Source organism: Mesocricetus auratus, unplaced genomic scaffold, assembly GCF_017639785.1.
Source record: "Mesocricetus auratus isolate SY011 unplaced genomic scaffold, BCM_Maur_2.0 Super-Scaffold_100029, whole genome shotgun sequence".
NCBI lineage: Eukaryota > Metazoa > Chordata > Mammalia > Rodentia > Cricetidae > Mesocricetus > Mesocricetus auratus.
The window spans coordinates 20,006,733-20,028,217 of record NW_024429210.1 but is presented as its reverse complement, the minus strand read 5'-3'; the positions used below and the strand labels follow the sequence as shown (position 1 = coordinate 20,028,217).

At 40.2% G+C, this 21,485-nt stretch overlaps 1 protein-coding gene and 1 long non-coding RNA gene across 4 annotated transcripts in view; one reads left to right on the top strand and one right to left on the bottom strand.

The window, feature by feature from the left end:
* The first annotated feature begins 3,663 nt into the window (after window positions 1–3,663).
* Window positions 3,664–21,485, top strand: part of CUNH2orf73 (chromosome unknown C2orf73 homolog) — a 44,791-nt gene continuing 26,969 nt past the window's right edge. Inside the window, exon 1 of one of the 3 annotated variants that reach the window (XM_040733221.1) lies at window positions 3,664–3,778. In XM_040733221.1, the coding sequence (XP_040589155.1) occupies window positions 3,756–3,778 (23 nt within the window). In that variant the 5' untranslated portion in view covers window positions 3,664–3,755. Of the gene's footprint in view, window positions 3,779–7,269; window positions 7,388–21,485 lie in introns of those variants that run through there. The other 2 variants (XR_005871775.1, XR_005871776.1) reach the window with 2 other exon arrangements.
* On the bottom strand, window positions 17,413–18,730 carry LOC121134661. Its single transcript, XR_005871777.1, has 2 exons — window positions 18,671–18,730; window positions 17,413–18,081 (listed from the first exon to the last, which is right to left on the bottom strand). It is a non-coding gene; the product is annotated as an uncharacterized LOC121134661 (long non-coding RNA).

The following is a 21,485-nucleotide window of genomic DNA, read 5'->3' as shown; positions in this document are numbered from 1 at the left end:
TGTCAATTAATATAATGCTGCCCTATATCATAATGTGCAATGCCCGAGAGAAAACACCACGTATAGCTGGAGTACTATAGTGTCAACACTGAAATGTAATTCCCATATATGTCAATTAATATAATGCTGCCATATATCATAATGTGCAATGCCCGAGAGAAAACACCACGTATAGCTGGAGTACTATAGTGTCAACACTGAAATGTAATTCCCATATATGTCAATTAATATAATGCTGCCCTATATCATAATGTGCAATGCCCGAGAGAAAACACCACGTATAGCTGGAGTACTATAGTGTCAACACTGAAATGTAATTCCCATATATGTCAATTAATATAATGCTGCCATATATCATAATGTGCAATGCCCGAGAGAAAACACCACGTATAGCTGGAGTACTATAGTGTCAACACTGAAATGTAATTCCCATGTATGTCAATTAATATAATGCTGCCATATATCATAATGTGCAATGCCCGAGAGAAAACACCACGTATAGCTGGAGTACTATAGTGTCAACACTGAAATGTAATTCCCATATATGTCAATTAATATAATGCTGCCCTATATCATAATGTGCAATGCCCGAGAGAAAACACCACGTATAGCTGGAGTACTATAGTGTCAACACTGAAATGTAATTCCCATATATGTCAATTAATATAATGCTGCCCTATATCATAATGTGCAATGCCCGAGAGAAAACACCACGTATAGCTGGAGTACTATAGTGTCAACACTGAAATGTAATTCCCATATATGTCAATTAATATAATGCTGCCCTATATCATAATGTGCAATGCCCGAGAGAAAACACCACGTATAGCTGGAGTACTATAGTGTCAACACTGAAATGTAATTCCCATATATGTCAATTAATATAATGCTGCCATATATCATAATGTGCAATGCCCGAGAGAAAACACCACGTATAGCTGGAGTACTATAGTGTCAACACTGAAATGTAATTCCCATATATGTCAATTAATATAACGCTGCCATATATCATAATGTGCAATGCCCGAGAGAAAACACCACGTATAGCTGGAGTACTATAGTGTCAACACTGAAATGTAATTCCCATATATGTCAATTAATATAATGCTGCCATATATCATAATGTGCAATGCCCGAGAGAAAACACCACGTATAGCTGGAGTACTATAGTGTCAACACTGAAATGTAATTCCCATATATGTCAATTAATATAATGCTGCCATATATCATAATGTGCAATGCCCGAGAGAAAACACCACGTATAGCTGGAGTACTATAGTGTCAACACTGAAATGTAATTCCCATATATGTCAATTAATATAATGCTGCCCTATATCATAATGTGCAATGCCCGAGAGAAAACACCACGTATAGCTGGAGTACTATAGTGTCAACACTGAAATGTAATTCCCATATATGTCAATTAATATAATGCTGCCATATATCATAATGTGCAATGCCCGAGAGAAAACACCACGTATAGCTGGAGTACTATAGTGTCAACACTGAAATGTAATTCCCATGTGTGTCAATTAATATAACGCTGCCCTGTATCATTGCAGCTTTGTTGTCAAAGTTTTCCTATCTGAATAGTTTAAACCCCTAAGATTGTGACTACCTTGTGGCAGGCATAGTTTATTTAATTAAAAAAATCTTTTCAGGGCTGGAGAGATGGCTCAGAGGTTAAGAGCACTGACTGCTCTTCCAGAGGTCCTGAGTTCAATTCCCAGCAACCACATGGTGGCTCACAACCATCCGTAATGAGATCTGGTGCCCTCTTCTGGTGTGCATACATACACGGAGGCAGGATGTTGTGTTCATAATAAATAAATAAATCTTTAAAAAATCTTTTCATACAGTGGGCCTGGGGAGGATGGCTTAGTGTGTAAAAGTGCTTCCTGTGTAAACAAAGGACCCATGTTCAAATCCCTAACACCCATGGATGCACATTCCTGTAACCACAGTGTATGTGGAGGGGTGGAGACGGGCAGATCCTGAGAGTTCGCTGGCCAGTCAACTCCCAAGTCAGTGAATGTCTTCTTGCTCAGTGACAGATCCTGTCTCAAGGCAATAAAGCAGAAGGTCATGGTAGAGGAAGATATATGACATGCTTCTCTGGTGTCCGCTTCTCAATGCAAGGTGACACCCACCCACCCATCCACAGTTTGCTTTGTTTTATATTGTATATTGATCACACAAGTCCCCTGCACCACCGCACCCTACTTTTTCTCATCCCCACATGTTTGTCTTTCTACTTTTGTTTCATACACTTATGGTCTTGTGTAACTGTATAAAATATAGGAACCACAAATGAGAGAAGATGCATAATTTTTGCCTGAGACTGGCTTAAATCACTTACTGTCTCTCTACTTACATCCATTTTCCTGCAAACAACATAACTTCATTCTTCTTTATGACTGAAAAGTTCACTTGGTGCCACATACAGGTCACATGCTCGATAGAGCAATGCTAGCTATTAAACCATCTATACTAGGTGTTTCCAGATATTGTGAATGAAGAACTTGAGGCTCCAAGATGCTAAATGTCTTCCTTCAAGGCAAGCTAGCAATAGATGGACTCACAACACAAACACCCGCTGCTCCCAGGGCCTGTGGACCTAGTCAGTTTAATGGTTAGAATAAAACTAGGTATCTCCACGTGGATGTGAATGCCTCGCTCAGCAAACAGTCACTACGACACCTCCCTTCCTAGCTTTCCAGTTCTCCAACCTGCTTACCCACCCACTCCGTCTTCCAGAAACACACACAGCATCACATATATTCACGTACCCTCCCACTTTTTAACAACACAGTACATAGGTTGCAGAATGTCAAATCTATCCAAATTTTTTTTCCCTAAGTCTGACAGGTCTTTAGGACAAGGACCAGGGTCAGTCTCCACTCAGTCACATCTGTCCCAAGAGAATATAAATATGCAGACTGACTTTGACTTCCCCTGACTACACACACTCCTCATTCACAGAAGGACTCAGTTCAACAGAGACCTCTCTAATCCCATTTCTTTTCCTATGCAGGAAAACACTCCCGTTATCACGTGCCAAAGACATTTGTCTCTGGTAGTGGAAACTGGGAAGCAATGGTAAAATGAAGTAAGAAATTCCAGGGCCAAGGTGAACAAGAAGTCTTGCTCTTTGGGGGAAGTGCAGACTAGCAAGCCCGACTCTGCCAAAACCTGCAGATTCCTGCACCCACCCTGAAACCCCAGGCTGACAGAGCAGATGCACGCACCACAGGGAACCTCATTTGCAGAGCAGCGGTCCTTTGTTCTATTTTAAAGCTCGCCACAGGTCTGGCGACAGAGATTCTGTCAGAAACACGGTAAAATGGCAGCCAAACTTCCCCGTGGGACTCAGGACTTGCACAGTGCAGAATGGCCCCTGAAAGCAAGTTTCCCAGGGAGCGGACAAGGCCTGGTAGCCATCCTGGCTCACTCCTCAAGACCAGCCTGGCCCCCGCTAGGCCGGCTCTAGTATTGGCTAAATTCAAACTCATTGTCCAACCTGAGGCAGGGAAGGTACAAGAGACTCTGGGTACAGCCACGCCCGACTGCGAAAGCCCAACAGAGAGCCTGCGCACAGGTTCCCAGCCTCTTGCAGCTCCCCTCCCCCCCCCCACAGGCCGCAGTCGCTTAGCAACACTGGAGTCACAGAGGCGCTGGAGCCTCTCTCCCAGCAAGGGCTAGTCAGTGTTCTCTTCTGACGTTCTTGGCTGCCCCGTGCCAGACCAGAGGGGGCCATGGAGGGAGAGGAGAAGCAGCAGTAAGTGCCAAGGTTCAACTTTCCGTTTCCCCTTCTGAAAACCGTTTTCCTTCTTGCAAAATGTTAAGCGAGATCCAAGGATTGTCTCAGCACCTACAATTTAGGCCACACACTTCATCCAATAGGTTCCCCATGCTGCTTTCCAGGAGTTGTGATTACAGTATTTCTTTTAATGTTTGTTTTTTGTTGTTTGTTTTTAACGCACCGTTTACTGAGCACATTGTGTGCCAGGGGCTTTTCCGCGCATCACCTGGTCTAAGATTCTTGAGGCCATCTTGAAATAATTACTCCTTACACCTCACATTTAACGCAAGGGCCGATTCTGTGGACTTTAATTTTGAAATTATCCAGACTCTAGTGCTGTTCATCATGTCTTCTTGTGTCCTCACCCAGCTTCTCATGGTTATGGGCATCCCTGTACTTCTCTAGTCTCTCTGCAGGCTTCTCAATAGGGCCTCTTAAAAAAATGTTTTGGACAGGGCGCTATGTGTCACCTTCATAAGTTACTGCCTCCTCTTGCCGCACCTAATGCCTCCTTCCGGCAGGACTTGGCTCCAGCATGTAGCTAGCTCACTTGCAAATCATCTGTCTGGACCCTCAGATGAACCCGGATAGGCATCAGCATCGGCTAAGAATGTGTGGAAATGAAAACTCTCAGGGTCTCCTCACACCAAACACAATGAGTGGGAAACTCTGGGACCCAACAATCTGCTATTTAACAAGGCCTTCAGGAGGTAGCCTGTCCTTTGGAGGTGGTATAGCCAGAAGGAGTGATGTATGAAGGGTACCGACTTCCACAGGGGTAGTTCTGTTGTTACAACTGTGGCTCTTACTGTGGGTCAGCTAGAAAACTGGTTGAAACAAGTCCCTAGGAACAAGCCGTCAAGACTACTAGGGTAAATTAAACCTACAGACCCATATGTTTGACAAGGTCACCACTGATACCACTGTTGTTTCTCAGACGATGCTTTATATCCTAAGGATGGATACATTTCTGATAGAGTTCTGACACATAAGATTGTCTCTGCTGGAATGTTCTTTCCTCAAATATCCACTCAGTTGTGCCCATCCCTTTTTTCAATTACAGCTTTCACAATACAGCCCCCACCCGACCTAAATATGCAGTCTTTCCTCTCACACACATGCATGCCTTTTCCTCACTGGGTATTGCCCTTACCATGTGACACCATCTAACAGATTGGTTTTTTTTTTTTTTTTTTTTTTTTTGGTTTTTCGAGACAGGGTTTCTCTGTATTGTTTTGGAGGCTGTCCTGGAACTCGCTCTGTAGACCAGGCTGGCCTCGAACTCACAGAGATCCGCCTGCCTCTGCCTCCCGAGTGCTGGGATTAAAGGCGTGCGCCACCAACACCCGGCCAGATTGTTTTTTCTCATCTGTCTTCACTAGAATAGAAGCCCCGTGAAGACATGAATTTCATCTGTTCTGTCCTGTTACATCCTCAGCGCCCAATGCAGGACCGTCATGTAAATTCCTCCTGAGTGATTTAGCTTTATCTTCCTTTCACACTCTTTACAATAGCTATTGTTCTTTCATATAAATAAAGGAACGAAACCTTAGATAGTAAATGGGAGAGTTGGGAGTTCCGAACCAAGCCTAACTGCTTCAGAGCCTATTAGGGCTTTTGTTCTTTTGCTAGTATAGAACCCAGGGTATCAGGCACATTAGTGTCTTATTTATATTTTTCTTCTACATGGATATTATTACAGCATCACGTATTTCACATTTATTTGTTATCTATAGCCATTCACACCATGAATGCAGAACTCAGTAAATGGATACACATGTAAGTCAATACCCACAGTCCTTTTCTTCAAGGATCTAATTCTTGTGCAACTGTGTTGATGGGTTACAACTATGAGAAACAGATGGAGAAAACTGATGCCAAAAAGTCCACAGTGATAAATTAACTATCTGGAAAGGCACAATTTTTAAATAAATATGCATCTCTGGGAATGCACTAGAAATGTCTTGGAAGTCATTTATACTTTTCCAGTGATCAGTTTTTCTACCTTTCCATAGAGGCATTTTTGTTATGAAGAAAGGAACTAAAATCACAAAGAATCTGAATAGTGTTTTTATGTGGGATGGAGTAAAAGTTAAGGGTGTGCAGCTAAAACAAAGCCAGAATGGAAAACGATTCTAGTACATTCACCTGAAATATGTAAACAGTGCAACAACACAAACCTTAACTGAACAGGACACTCGCCTGCCTAGATGTTAGGCATCAGTGATCAATGAAATAGTCCCCATTGCATGGAACTTGCTGATTCATAGGGGCATTTCTGGTTCTTACTAAAAACAAAGAATCAGATGCATGAAATTTGAGATATAGTGAGTATCCATGAACCATGGAAAGGATGTACAAAACCTGCATGATCGTGGGAAGTGACTTTTCGGCTGCTCAGGGAGGGGCTGAGAAAGTGGTGCTGGGTAAGGAAGAGCAGGAACAGGTGCCCTGAGGAGAGCAGAGAACAGGGGTGAGACTGAAGGGATTGGCAGGCTCACTAGCTACAATCAGGCCACCAGATTTTATTGTAAATGTGATGGAAAGCCATTTGCAGTTTTTAATTGGAAACTGACACAATAGAAAGGATGGGCTCACTTTGACGTGAAGTAGGGGTATATTTTAAGAGTTGTGTATTAGGCAGAGCACAACTACCCATTTTCCACTATAAATCTGGAATCGTTGTTTTAATATTGTGTAGTTGGTCTTTCTCCTGGGACTTCCTTTTGGGACTTCCAGGCCCCAAGTAATGGCATGGAGACTTCTTATTAATTATGAAAGCAGGGCCTTTAGCTTTGGCTTGTTCCCAACGAGCTCTTATAACTTAAATTAACCCATTTCTATTCATCTACATGCTGCCACATGGCTCTTACCGCTCGTCAGTACTGTGCAAGTCCCTGCACACATTACTGGCATCTCCTGCCACGCCTAGATTCATCCCAAGTTCCCCTCTCTCCCTGGAAGTCTCACCTACTCAGCTCTTATTAAACCCATCAAAAGGTGCCTTGGCAAAGACACATCTTCATAGTGTGCAAAAAGATATTATTTTTATTTTTATTCTTTTGAGAATTTTATTTTATTCTTTTGAGAATTCCATACGATGCATTTTGATCATCATTCCCCTTCCCTCAATTACTGCCATACCCATCCTCACCTTCCTACCTAACCAACTTCATATTCTCTCACTCTATTTTTCTTCTCTTTTTTTTAACCCATTGAATCCCATTTATGTTACCAAAATACTCTTGAGTGTGGGGCCTGCCCTGAAGCCTGGCCACATCATTAAAAAACGAACAAACAAAAAAACAGGATTCTGTAATCCTGGCAGCTAAAATATACCAAAGCTAGAGGTAGGATTTTGTGCTCCTCTATCCTCTTCCATGCTGGCATTTGCCCAGATTGAGTTTGCACAGGTCTTGTGCATGCAGTCACAATCATTGTGAGTTCATAAGTGCAACTCTCCTGTTATGGCCAGGAAACATTGCTTGTAGTCGTCCAACACTTCTGGCTGATAATAATCTTTCCTCATTGCTGTGAAGATCCCAAGCCTTGAGAAGAAGGGTCTGGTATAGATGTCCATTTAGTGTTAAGTATTTTGCAGTCTCTTATTCTCTGCACGTTGACCAGCTGTGGGTTTCTGTTTTAATTGCCAGCTATAAATACCTTCTCTGATAAGAGATGCACAGATATATGGGTGTAGCAGTTAATTCAGAATGATTTTAAATTACGTCTATTTAGCAGACTCAAGGTTCTCCCAGGGCCTATGATGTATCTAGTCACGTGTTCTTGGCTCCATTAATTGTGTCAGGTACAGGTTCTATTTCTTGGAATGGGCATTAAATCCAATTCTAAAGTGGTCAGTTACTCCTTATATTAGTTATTTTTCTATTGCTATGACAGAACAGAAAGGCAACTTATATAAGAAAGCATTTAATTGGGCTTACAGTTTCAGTGGGTTAGAATCATTGATAACAGAGCAAAGGCATGGCAGCAGGAACAGCTGAGAATCCCTATCTTGTCCCAGAAGGCAGAACAGAAGCACACTGGGAATGGAACAAGTCTTTTCAAGCCTCTAAGACTGCCCCCAGTAACATACATTCTCCAACAAACACTACACCTTTAATCCTTTCCAAACAGTTCCAACAGACTGTTGACCAAACATATGAGCCTATTGGAACCATTTGCATTCACACTCCAATATTTGTGCCCTTGAGCCTGTGGACATATCTTAACAAGACAGCCATTAATGTAGCTCACGGAGTTAGCAATGGTGCAATATTGATGGTAACTTTTCTCATCTAGTAGTGTGCATAGCACATTCCAGCACTACAAAAGCTATCCAGTAGGGATAAAGCTTCCAATTCAATACTAAATTAATTTCTCTGTTATGTGACTCAGTTATGTGGTGTCTTGAGCAATAGGGTCTTACCATAAAGTTCTGGAGGACAAAAATAGTCATGACAATGACCTGACATATTTGGGGGTCTAAGCAATCTCACTGGCTAAAAAATAAGTAAAAAAGAGATAGTCCATTACAGGCACTGGAATTTTCTTTGCTAGTGTGCGGCTTCTAGTTGGGGTATTGCTCTACCATGGATTTTTTGGTAGTATGCTGGTTAGTTTTGACACCAATAGATTCACTAAGGATGAGAGTACCTTAACTAAGGGATTGCCTCCATCAAATTGACCTCCACAAAAGTGAGGATGTTTATTGTGTATTTTCTTGATTAGAGATTGATATAGGAGGGCCCACCTCAGTGTCAGTGGTGCCGTCTTTGGGCAGGTGGTCCTGGTTGTATAAGAAATTAGACTGAGCACAATATGGAAAGCAAGCCAGTAAACAGTTCCTCCATAGTCTCTGCTTCAGTTCTTGCCTCCAGGGCCTTGGCTTCTTCCAGTGATGGACTATGATGTGTAAACTGAAATGAACTCTTTCCTCCCCAGATGGGTTTTAGTCAAAATGTCCTATCACATCAATAGAAAACAAACTAAGTAAGTAGGGGTCTATATGGCTTTTCCGAAAGGCCTTTAGTCTTAATCAACTCTCCTCATGGTTCCACCTCTACTCTACCCTTTCATCCCCCACTTCATTTAATCCTTCCTGTTTTGCTATTCTTTTTCCCTTTATTTCACTGTATTCTGTCTTTCCCTTCCCCCAAAGAAATATTTCTTTCTACCCCATGAACCCCTTACTGGTTTCATAACCTCTAAGGGTATCCCAAATAAAACATATGTATCTAAAGATTCAAAACTAGCATCCATATATGAGATTTAATATGCCATGTTTCTCTTTCTGGATCTGAAAGTTTTATTTTCCTTAACAGTTGAATAATATTTATTACATTTTCAATTATCCATTTATCAGTTGATGAACATCTAAGCTATTTCCATTTCCTGGCTATTATGAATAGAGCAACACTGAACACGGATAAGCAAGCCATTCTTTCTTATATTAGCAAGCACTTAGTATGATATATGCCCAAGAGTTATAGAGATGAATTATATGGCAGGCCTATTTCTCGATTTTTTAGGAATCTCTACAGTGATTTCCACAGTGGCTTCACCAGTTCCCATTCCTACCAGCAGTTAAGTGTTCCCTTCTCTCCACATCTACAACATCTCTTTTGTCATTTTTAAATCTTAGTCCTTCTGTCATGTATTTTTATTCTGACTGGGGTAAGATGATATCTCAAGGATGTTTTAATTATCTAAGGATGTTGAACTATTTTTTGAAATGCTTCTCAGTCATTTGTATTTCCTCTTTGGAGAACTGCTTACTTCCATGCCCTATTTTTTAATTGGGTTGTTCATTTTTTTCATATTTAGTTCTTTTGGTTTTTTATATCTTCTAGATACTAATCCTTTGTCAGATTTGTAGCTAGTAAAGACTCCCCTACCCTCCATTCTGTAAGCTGCTTCTTTACTTGAATGATGGTGTCCTTTGCTGTGTAGAAAAATTTTTGTTTCACATCTTGTTTGTCTATCCCTCTCCTGTTCAAAAGTACTTTCCTGTGCCAGTAAGTTCAAACCTGTTGCCCACTTTCTCTTCTGTGAGATTTAGGGTATTGGGTCTGTTCTGTATTCATTTGGAGTTGAGATTTGTGCAGAGTGTGTCTCGCCTGCTGCGCGACCTGTGTCCGAGAGCGTGCGGAGGGTGTCGGGGATTGACAACACAGAGACTCGTTCAACGATGTAAAGAAAACTTTAAGCAGGCCCCAAAAAGGTTCAAGAAAACTTCCTAAGAAAGGCTCCCTCCAGAAAAGCTTCTGCTCTCTCCTCTACCCTGGCTGGTTCTGCTCTGACCCCAAAAACTGATCTGGGCGTGTCAGAAGAGGGGGTTAGTCTTTGGACAAGGTCGAGGTCAGGGCGGTTTCCGTGGGAAGGCCTTTTCCAGGAACTTATTGCCCCGGGCATTGTATTGTTTTTAGTAAACATTGTCTTACAGCTGCCTACTCCCAGGCAGAAGGAGAAGTGGGTCTCTGCTCAAGGTCTGGTGTTCCCACAATTCACCCCTTTTTATTTTCAAATGAGGCACTCCTGGCTTAGGTCAAGTAGGGTCACCCTCCCTTGCCCATCTTCGGGGGACCTTGAACCCCTGTCTTAGGTGGGAGGGGTCTTCCCCACAGGTTGCCTGTCGTCAGAGACACCCCAACCTCAAATCATCTGTAACCAACCTTCATGGCTATCGGGATTGCCATGGGCTAAGCTAAGCAATACTTGGTTACGGATCTCTTGCCTCTGGAACAAGGCATGTTTGAGCTCGGCATAAAGCCAGAATGCCTACCGCCACTGCCACTATTTCCAGGACCCCCATTGACATAGCGCCTCTCCATCACCATAACCATCACCAGGTCTGGGCCATAACATTCTACCAGCCTTCATCTGTTACAAGGGTAACATGCACGTGATTTACATTCTGTTACAAGGGTAACCCGCATGTGATTTACATTTACAATTTGATAAAGTTTACAATTGTTCCAAGATCTGCTCAGGAAAGCATTTAGAAAGTGCACTTGCACGGATACATTAGGTACAATCATTGATATTACACATGTAGCATTATGAAAAATATGAACAATAGGCTTGTTGCACTATCCACAGAGCACCAATTTGTTCCTATGGTGATGCAGTTTGTTGATTTAACGTCAGCTGATTATGCGACTTGAGTCAAAGTCTCCTTTTTGTCGCATTAGGACAAGTTGCATCTCTCTAGAAAAATACACTGGCCTAGTCGTGATTCCAGAAACAGGAACCACCAAGTCTGATATTTCAAGTGACCATGTCCTGTTCAATTACTGAAAAGAGGCTTTTGCCCCTCATCACAGTCCATACCAATGTCCAAATGTTTTAAATGGGTCCTTTTTTCTCTGTTGGCTTCACGATGAAAACTCATGGGTCCGGAAGGTTGATGCAGCAGGTCTGTTGAGAAACTGGAAATCTCGAACCGACTGTTTTCTTTCTTTCTTGGGCTCTAGATTCGATGACATCAAGGTTCAGGAACACTGATTTAGGAGATCTCACTCAAACTGGCTTAGGTAGGCTCCCATGGTCTCAGGTCCAGTTTTTCTCTGCTCCATGCATCTCACTAAATGGTCTGACAGCTGCCGAAGCTTTATTCTTTTCCTGCAAGAAAACACAAACATGCCCTCGACCCCAAATTAGGGTCTTCTCCACTGTCTAGTGCATGGATGTCTCCATTTGACCTGAGCAATGGTTGCTCAAGTTCCATCATGCCAGAATCTGTCTGAAGCTCACTGGCATTCACATTATAAAATTTTTAAATGAGGAGTGTATTATTTGATGAGTAATGTGGGGACTGGGGACATTATTCCCCCTTTTTTATTTTCTAAAAAAAATTTTTTTGAACTGTTGAAGCTGGACCATAACAGTAGAAGGATTTGTCTACCCTCCTTGGTTAACTATCTAGGTAAATTGGGCTTACTACTTAGATTATTTGTAGATGCCCAATAAAAAGGACATATCCTTTGAATATTTCCCAAAAACTTCTGAAAATCACTCAAAGATTGTAAACTATACTGTGTCCAAATAACTTTTGAAAATTATTTGAAGTCTGTGAGCAGTCTTTCCCAATCTAACCTGTAGAGCTCTCACTAGCTGACAAGGCCTCATTTGCATCTTAAATTTTTCTGTTAAAACATTAACAGACTGGCTGGATGTTCCTTTTGTCTATATTTAAAGCAATCTAGGTAGCTTCTTAACTATTTTTGAAGGGATTTAAGTATCCTTTTAATCATATAAGCAGTTCACACTCACGCATTCACAATCACATTTCATACATACCGGTGTGGCCACACCATACATTCAGAACATACATGCATCTTTCAGTCATCCTTTTTCCCTAGGTCATGATTAATCTGTAGAAATGAAGCTTCCTTAATTGAAATCTATGTAAAAGAACAACTCCAGCCAATCCTTGAACTAAGAGGTTAAAAAGTCCTGTATGTTCTTTATCATTCCTCCATTTGAGCTACAGTCATGGGGTACAGCCGGACCTACTCCTTGTAACTCTGTAGATGCAAGGTGGAGAGGCCAGGCTTTTGGCCAAAAGTTTTTAGAGATAGATGACTCACAAAATAGAACTTAAATGTAAACAAAATTTTTCATTCCATATACCTTCGTCCTTTTCTTTTTCTTTACTTAATACCAGTACCTCTTTACTGTTACCAATTTTTTTTGAGTCAGGTTTTCTCTGTATTGTTTGAGGCTGTCAGACCAGCCTGGCCTCGAACTCACAGAGATCTGCCTGCCTCTGCCTCCCAAGTGCTGGGATTAAAGGTGTGTGCCACCACTGCCCAGCTTGTTACCAATTATTTTTTTTTTCCGAGACAGGGTTTCTCTGTATTATTTGGAGGCTGTCCTGGAACTTGCTCTGTAGACCAGGCTGGCCTTGAACTCAAGAGATCTGCCTGCCTGTGTCTCCCGAGTACTGGGATTAAAGGCGTGTGCCGCCAACGCCCGGCTATTCACCCATTTTCAATCCAACTTTCAACCCAGGATGTTCCCTCATAAAGGCGTGTTGGGATTAAAGGCGTATGCCACTGGGATTAAAGGCATATGCCACTGGCAATCTCTTGGGTTCCCCTCTTTCCTGGCCTTGGTCAGGCGAAGGCCTTGAGATTTAATGTGATCCACCCTCCAACTGAGGGCAACCTCTCAATTTTTCTTTCTTACTGGAGATTTAATCGAATCCACCCTCCAACTGAGGGCGATCTCTCAGGGTCCCCTTACTTTCCTGACCTTTGTCAGGTGAAGGCCTGGAGATTTAATCCGGTACCCCTGGTTTGGTACCCCTTTTTAACACATCCGCATAGCCTTACTGGCCAGGCTTTTAGATCTCTCAGTTCCCCTTTACTTTCCTGACCTCAGTGGATCAGGCGAAAGACTGGAGATTTTTTTTTTTCTTATTTTACCCTTTTCTTTTTCTTTTTCTTTTTCTTTTTTTTTTTTTTTTTTTTGACTGGGTTTCTCTCTATCCTTTTGGAGGCTGTCCTGGAACTGGCTCTATAGACCAGGATGGCCTCCATCCTACCTACCTCTGCCTCCGGAGTGTTGGGATTAAAGGCGTGTGCCACCAACACCCGGCTCTCTGAAAATCATGGCAAACATCCTCCCAATCTGGGACACTTAAGCCTCCCCCAATAATGAACCATGGACTCACACATTCAATCCATTTTAGAAGGCCTTCCATGGTTGTAGTCCTCTGTTCTTCAAGTAACTTTTTTTACGTGATACTGTAATTTAAACTTCCAGGGACTATTTCCCATCGTTTCTTTTCCTATTTTCCTCCATCTGTCCCTGGCTGGCAAAAGGGATGACCCTGTCCACTTACCTCGCTTTCACGATCTTGGTAGGACCTCCAATTGTCGCGTCTGCCACGCAGCCTGTGTCCGAGAATGTGCGGAGGGTGTCGGGGATTGACAACACAGAGACTCGTTCAACGATGTAAAGAAAACTTTAAGCAGGCCCCAAAAAAGGTTCAAGAAAACTTCCTAAGAATGGCTCCCACCAGAGAAGCTTCTGCTCTCTCCTCTACCCTGGCTGGTTCTGCTCTGACCCCAAAAACTGATCTGGGCGTGTCAGAAGATGGGGTTAGTCTTTGGACAAGGTGGAGGTCAGGGCGGTTTCCGTGGGCAGGCCTTTTCCAGGAACTTATTGCCCCGGGCATTGTATTGTTTTTAGTAAACATGTTTTTAGTAAACATTGTCTTACAGCTGCCTACTCCCAGGCTGAAGGCGAAGTGGGTCTCTGCTCAAGGTCTGGTGTTCCCACAGAGTGAGAGATAAGGATCTAGTTTTCTTCTCTATGCTACTATCCTATTTTACCAGCACATTTTTTTGATGGTGCTATCTTTTCTTCAGTGTATAGCTTTGGCCTCTTTGTCAAAAATCAAGAGGCCATATATTGGATTTGTTGTATGGGTTTATATTGGGGTCCTCAATTCTATTCCATTGATCATGTCTGTTTTTATAACAGCAATATGCTGTCTTCATTACAATAGCTCTGTAGTATAGCTCATAATTAGGGATAGTGGTACCTCCAGCAGTTCTTTTATTATTTCAAATATGTTCACTGTTCTGATTTGTGTGTGTGTGTTTCCATATACATTTTAAGATTAATTTTCAATTTCTCTGAATAAATTGTTGGAATTTTGATGGAGATTGCATTTAATCTATAAATTGCTCTTGGTAGGGTGGGAATTTTCACACTATCAGTCCTGCCAATCCATGAACATGGGAGATCTTTCCATCTTAAGTTTCTTTCTTCAGTATCGTAAAGTCTTTATTATACAAGCCTTTTACTTCCTTGGTTATATTTATTCATATATATTATTCTACATACTACACACACACACACACACACACACAGTAGGTGAATGGGATTGCCTCCATGATTTTTTTCTCAGTACAAACTGAAATTTCTGTCTGTATATAAGAAGGCTACTGATTTGTGTGTGTTAGTTTTAAAGGTGTTCTTCAGCCTTAGAGGGCTTCTGGTGGAGTCTTGAGGGTCTTTCATGTATAGAATCATCTACAAATAAGGATACTTTGACTTCTTTCTTTCATATCATCTTTTTTATCTCCTTTACATGTATTGTTGTTCTAGCTAAGACTTCAAGCCCTATGTTCAATAGGGTTGGGGAGAATGATCATCCTTATCATGTTTTTGATTTTAGTAGAAATGCTTTGTGTTTATCTCTAACTTGATGTTGGTTGAGCTTGTAATATATTGCCTTTAACGTGTTGAGATATGTCCCCCATATCCCTAGATTCTTCAAAAGGGAATTTGGAGAAGGGATTTTGAATTTTGGCAAAAAGCCTTTTCTGAATCCAATGAGATGATCATATGGAGGTTTTAGTTTTTGCTTCTTTTGAAGCAGGGTCTCATTGTGTAGCTCTGGTTGTCCTATGAAGACTTGACTGGTCTCAAACTCAGAGATCTGCTTATGCCTGCTTCCTAAAGTCATACATCATCATGCCTGGCTCAGATTACATGTATTGACTTATGTGTCTTGAACAATCCCTGCATCTCTGGAATAAAGCCAACTGGATCATAGTAGATAATCTCTTTGATGTGCTTTTGAATTTTGTTGCAAAAAATGTTTTATTGAGAATTTTATCTTTGTGTTAACATGTTGGTCTATAATTTTCTTTCTTTTTTTGTTAAATCTTTGTCTGCTTTTTGTCTTTTTGTGCAAAAGCAATGTTGACTTTAAGAAAAAGAATCTAGAATTGTTCCTTCCTTTTCTATTTTACAGAATAACTTGGGGGTGTTGATGTCAGTTCTTCTTTGAAGCTCTTGTGGACTTTTGAGCTGTATCCAGATGATACTGGGTTTTGTCAGTTGGGGAAATCTTTAATTACTGCTTATATCTTGTTGGTTGTTATGTGTCTAATTAAATTATTGTTCCATTTTATTTAACTTTGGTAGGTCACATATGTCTAGACTTTCCATCTATTTTAAAACATGTTTTTATGATTATTTTAATTTCTTCTATCTGTTGTAGTGTTTCCCCTTTGATCTCTGATTTTATTAATTTGGTTAATTTGGATAAATGTGTTAATTAAATCTTGTTACTCTTTTCAAAGAACCAGCTTTTTGTTTCTTTGATTCATTGCATTTTTATTATGATTATGATGATGACGATGATTATTATTATTATTTTGCTTTTTCAAGACAGGGTTTCTCTGTTTTGTTTTGGAGGCTGTAGACCAGGATGGCCTCGAACTCACAGAGATCCTCCTGCCTCTGCTTCCCGACTGCTGGGATCAAAGGCGTGCGCTAACAATGCCCAGCTTGATTCATTGCATTTTAAAAATTTCTATTTTACTAATTTCAGCTGTGATTTCAATTTTCTCTTCCCATCTATTCATTTTGGGTATTATTTGCCTTTTTTCAAGGCCTTCTGGTACACCATTAAATTACTAACATAAGATCTCCCCAGTTTTTTTTTTCATGTGGGCACTTCCTTAGCACTGCAAAGTTTGCTCTTATGACTGTCTTCATTGTATCCCAATACATGTTGGTATCTTATTTTTTTCCATTTTCATTCAATTTGAAGAATTTTTAAATTTCATTCTTGATTTCTTCCTTTTTTAGCTTTCATGAGCTTGTTTATCTCTTACCATCTCTACTGTTGTTGACATCCAGCTTTATTCCAAGTGTTATTTTAATTTTTCCAAAGTTGTTAAAATGTATTTTGTGTCCAAATATTTAGTCAACTTTGGAGAACATTCATTGGACATCTAAAAGGAAAATATGCTCTTTAATTGGACATTGAATGTTCTTTAAATGTCTGTTAGATCCATTTGATTTATGATGTCATTCAGAACTGAGTTTCTTCGCTTAGTTTTTGTCTGTCTATTGATGACAGTGCAGTATTGAAGTTACCTACTATCAATATGTTGGGGTCAATTTGTGATTTTAGGTTTAAAAGTGTTTCTTCTATGAAATATTATTGGGTGCCCCTGTGTTGGATGAATAAATGCTCAGAACTGTAATATCCTCTTGGTGGATTTCTTTAAAAAGCCATGAAATGTTCATCTATCCCATGTCTGACCAGTTTTTGTTTGAAATCTACTTGTCATATATTAGAATAGTTATGTCTATTTGTACTTAGTTCCATTTGCTAGGATTACCTTTTGCCACCCTTTTACAATAAGGTGGTATCTTAGTTAGGATTTCTCTTTCTGTGAGGGGACACCATGACCATGGCAACTGTTTTAAAGGAAAACATTTAATTGGGGTGGCTTGCTTATAGTTTCAGTGGTTCAGTCCATTATCATCATGGCAGGGAGCATGACAGCATGCAGAAAAGCATGGTGCTGACTACATCTTGGTCAGAAGGCAACAGGAAATAGACCCAAGGTCACACTGAGCAAAACTTAAGCAAAAGAGACCTTAAAACCCATCTCCACAGTGACAAACTTCCTCCAACAAGGTCATACCTACTCCAACAAGGCCATACCTCCTAACAGTGCCACTCACTATGACTTTATGGGGGGCAATTACATTCAAACTACCACAGGTTGTATCTACCATTAATGGTGAAATGTGTTTTTTAGAGACAGAGGCAGTAAAACGATGGACCCTGTTTTTTAATCCAGTCTTTTATTCTGTATTTTTGGAGGGGTTGGGGGATTCAGTATGGCTGATAATTTTTCTGGGCATTATACTCTGGGCTGGCATCTGTAGTCTTTCAGAATGTGTAGAGCACCAGTCTAGGGCTCTCCTTTCCTTCTTTCTTTCTTCCTTCCTTCCTTTCTTCCCTTTCTTCCTTCCTTCCTTTCTCTCTTTATTTCTTTCCTCTCTGTCTCCATTGAAAAGCCAGTTGTTATTCCAGTGCCAATGCTTTTGTATGTCACTTGACTTTCTTCTCTGGCAACTTTTAGTACACTTTCTTTTTTCTGTTTATTTGGTGTTTTATTATGAGACACAATGGCTTTCTTTTCTGGTCCTATTTTAACATTTTCTTAGACTGAGTTCCTCTACCTTGTCTTTAAGACCTGATACTCTCTCTTCCATATGATCCATGGTTAAGCTTGCCTCTGAGCTTTTTGTTTGATTTCCTGAGTTTTTCATTTTGTTTTACTTCAGTTTGGTTCTTCTTCAGAGATTCTACCTCCTTATTCAATTCTCTTTTCGTATCTTGAATTTTTTTCATGGTTGCTCCAGTTCTTTGTGTTTCTCAAGTCTTCGTTTAGGCATTTACTCATATCTTCTTTTGTAACATGTTGCCTTCCCCGCCATCTGCCTGGGCCCTGCCACAGTTGTAGTCCCCAAATAACACACAAGACACTATATTAATTACGAAGCTGTTGGCTGTTTGCTTACTTTATTACTGGCTAGCTCTGACTTAAGTATTTAACCCATAATTGTTAATCTAAGTATTTCTCTTACCAGAGAAAAGGGTCCTGACCTCTTACTCTAGCAGCCTACATGGTATCTGCCTGTATCTCTCTTTCCCAGAATCCTCCTCAACTCCTAGTCCCACCTATCTTGCTTCCCTATTGGCCAAAAGTGCTTTATTGACATATACACAGGACTTCCCCATCATCTCCTCTTTTCTGTCTAAGTAAAAAAATAGTTTTAACTTTAACATAGTCAAATTATATATAGCAGAACAGTTATCAAGCAAGAACTATAGTTATAATATTTTGTTCATTAACATTTAGTAAGATTCAAAGAAAATATCATCTCTCCTATCTTTGTGAGTCTAAAGTCTTATATGTAACTTATCTTTTATCATAACTAAGGAAAGCTATAACTACAACTATCTGTCTTCAACTCCATCAAAGACCACAGAAGGATAATACATAAACACTAGAATTGACAGAGACATCTCGTTACCTGGACAGTCACCCGAAGTTCCTCTGTAATGTTGGGACATCCATCTTCAGCCCATAGGCCACAGTGTGTCTAGAAGACTTCTCAGCAAAGCAGGAAATTTCAAACTGTCCATCTGCATTGGCAGGCATTTTTCTATGTCCTGCACAAAGTCTGGCAGACTCTTCCATGAAGCAGGAACCCTATAGGATTGTTTGAGTTTAGCAATCACTTTCCTGTGGTTCCTGCATATCCAGTTTAATACAGCAACAGTCAAGCAGTCCAAGCAAGAGCAGTTTCTTGCCCAAATGGCTAATCTTGCCATGTTGAAAGCAAACTCCATAACAAGTTTCTTTGATGCTCATCTTCCTCTCAGATGTAATTGGTGCTGCCAGGAGCAGACATTTATCATTGTCCAAGAAAAACCCTAAACCATTTTAAATGCCATTTTCTGAAAGTTTTTGAAAGGTTTTAAGACTGTATCTATCTCAAATACATCTCTATATCTAGGAAACCTAACTAACCTAACTATAAATTCTGACTATTATCAGTAAATATCTATAATCTGTATTTAATTATGCATTACATTTTAAAAGATCAGTATAAGCACAATACTTAATCAAGAGGAGAAATATACGTATCACAAAATTGACCTTGAATTTGTATCAATAAATGAAAACCATACCAATACAAAGTATTCATTTCCATACCATAATTCCCCTTTTACCTTTAAAAAGAGATTGGTTGTGATCATTAACCAATTACAAGCAAACTCATTCAAATGAAAACAAAGATTTATAAACAATATTTGGGAATTTGGATGTTGCTCATTCCAAACTGCTTCCTGCTGATTCAGATGCTAGACTGCCTGTATATTGCTTCAGGGGGCCTTGCTTCATCAAACCACAGAAGCCTGGAAGGAATCCACAGCTTTTCATTTCCTGTGGAAACAGAAATAAAACATCTTTTCTAAAGTAACATATCCTTATACTTAAATTTTGAAGTCAAGGCATTTGCAATAAGATATAAGTTGAATTAATTCAGCAGCATTTATAACCAAGTGTACTTTAGCAGTTGTTCCTTCTTTGGCAATCAAAAAACTGAAAGACACAATAGCATACAGTATCCAGACTCTCTGTGTATTTTCCATCTTTACATGGCTTATTTATTTATCTATTATTATTACTCTATTTCTTTTACTTTTATTTATTTATTTATTTCTCTGAGACAGGGTTTCTCTGGAAATCTGCCTGCCTCTGCCTCTGGAGCAAATCTTACTGGCGTGTGCCACCACAGCCGGCTTCTCTCTCTCTCTCTCTCTCTCTCTTTTTTTTTTTTTTACTACTGTCCTGTTTCTTTTTCTCTCTTAAACCTAGGTAATTTTTAAACACACTGTAAACCTTTAGAGGTTTTTCTTCATTTGAATCTGACTTTACTGTAAATCTTTATGTTTTTCTGGCCATGTGTCTTATCTGTTAAAACCGGCTGTTTAAACTGTAGCTTTTCCAATATGGCGGCATAAGTTTACCACACTGGCCATGGAAGTCTGTTTGTCTCTAGCAAAACAAAGCCCACCTGAGAAAAATGCTGCTTACAAGAAGCCGTGCTTCTCTCTGTTCTTCTGTTTCTCAAATCCCTTTAAAGCTTTTGTCATTCTACGTGGAAATTCAATCCCACTCCTGACAACCATATGTAACTTGAACATGTTTATAATTGCTATTTTGAAATTATTTCCTTGTGCATCAGCTAAGTTGATTTTCTTGGGGGTTATGATGTGGATTCTAATTTCTGGAAAAGGCATATCATCTTCGTTATTCTTGTTGTTTGTGAGTTTGCAATGGGATCTAGGTATCTGGAATTTTAGTCATTGGTGGCATTTTCTGATAGGAATATGTGGTCGTTCTTGAGTATTTAGGTCTCTGTTTGCTGTTACCCCACTTTGTCAGGTTGTACACTAACTCAATGTTTCTTAATGTACAAATGGAGTGTGAGAAGTGACCGGAGTTCAATTAGACACAGGCACAACTTCTCAGCACAGGAACAAGTTCAGAGATTCTTGCTGATGATTTTCAGGTGTCTCTGCAGTGCTCACTGGATTTTTCAAGTGGCATTTGAGTGGCAGAGAATGGAGCCACAATGAAAGTGAAGGTACTCCGTGGGACAGAGCACAGGATGCCTTACTATCCTAGACAGAGGTGGGCAAGGTTGAGTCCAACCCAAGTCCTAAGCACACTGAACCTACACTCTGGATATTCTCTTTCTCTTAGGATATTCTTCTGCTCCCACAGAAAAAAGCTGCTTGCAGATTTATCTCCAGCTCAGAAAGTTCGACTTCCTTCTCTTACTCATCTTCCACCTCCTGGCAGCTGCCAAGTTTTCATTCAGACTCTAATGGTCCTTGAGCTTAAAAAAGTTTCCTCCTATGTTTTTCTTGCAATAATTCATTTGACATAGTAGCCCTAATTGGCCTGGATATTTTTGTAAAAACCAGGCTGGCCTTGACCTCACAGAGATCCACCTGCTTCTGCCTGTGCTGGAGCAACAGGTATGTGCCACCTCATCTAGTGATTATTATTTTTATAACAGTATTAGAAGCAAAGAACATTGAAATTGAAATGATTGTTTCACCTGCACAGTGGTGTTTTCTCAAAATTATAAAGACAGTGAACATTTGGTAATATGTTTTCCAAGTGGACTTTTAAAATTAAGTCAATATCTTTGTTCAGATGCTAGGCATAGACTGTAAAAGGAAGTTCTTAACATAGAAATGTTTTAGCTTCATCCATCTATCTTATGTCCATCAATCATCTTTCTATCTATCATCTATCTGTCAATCATC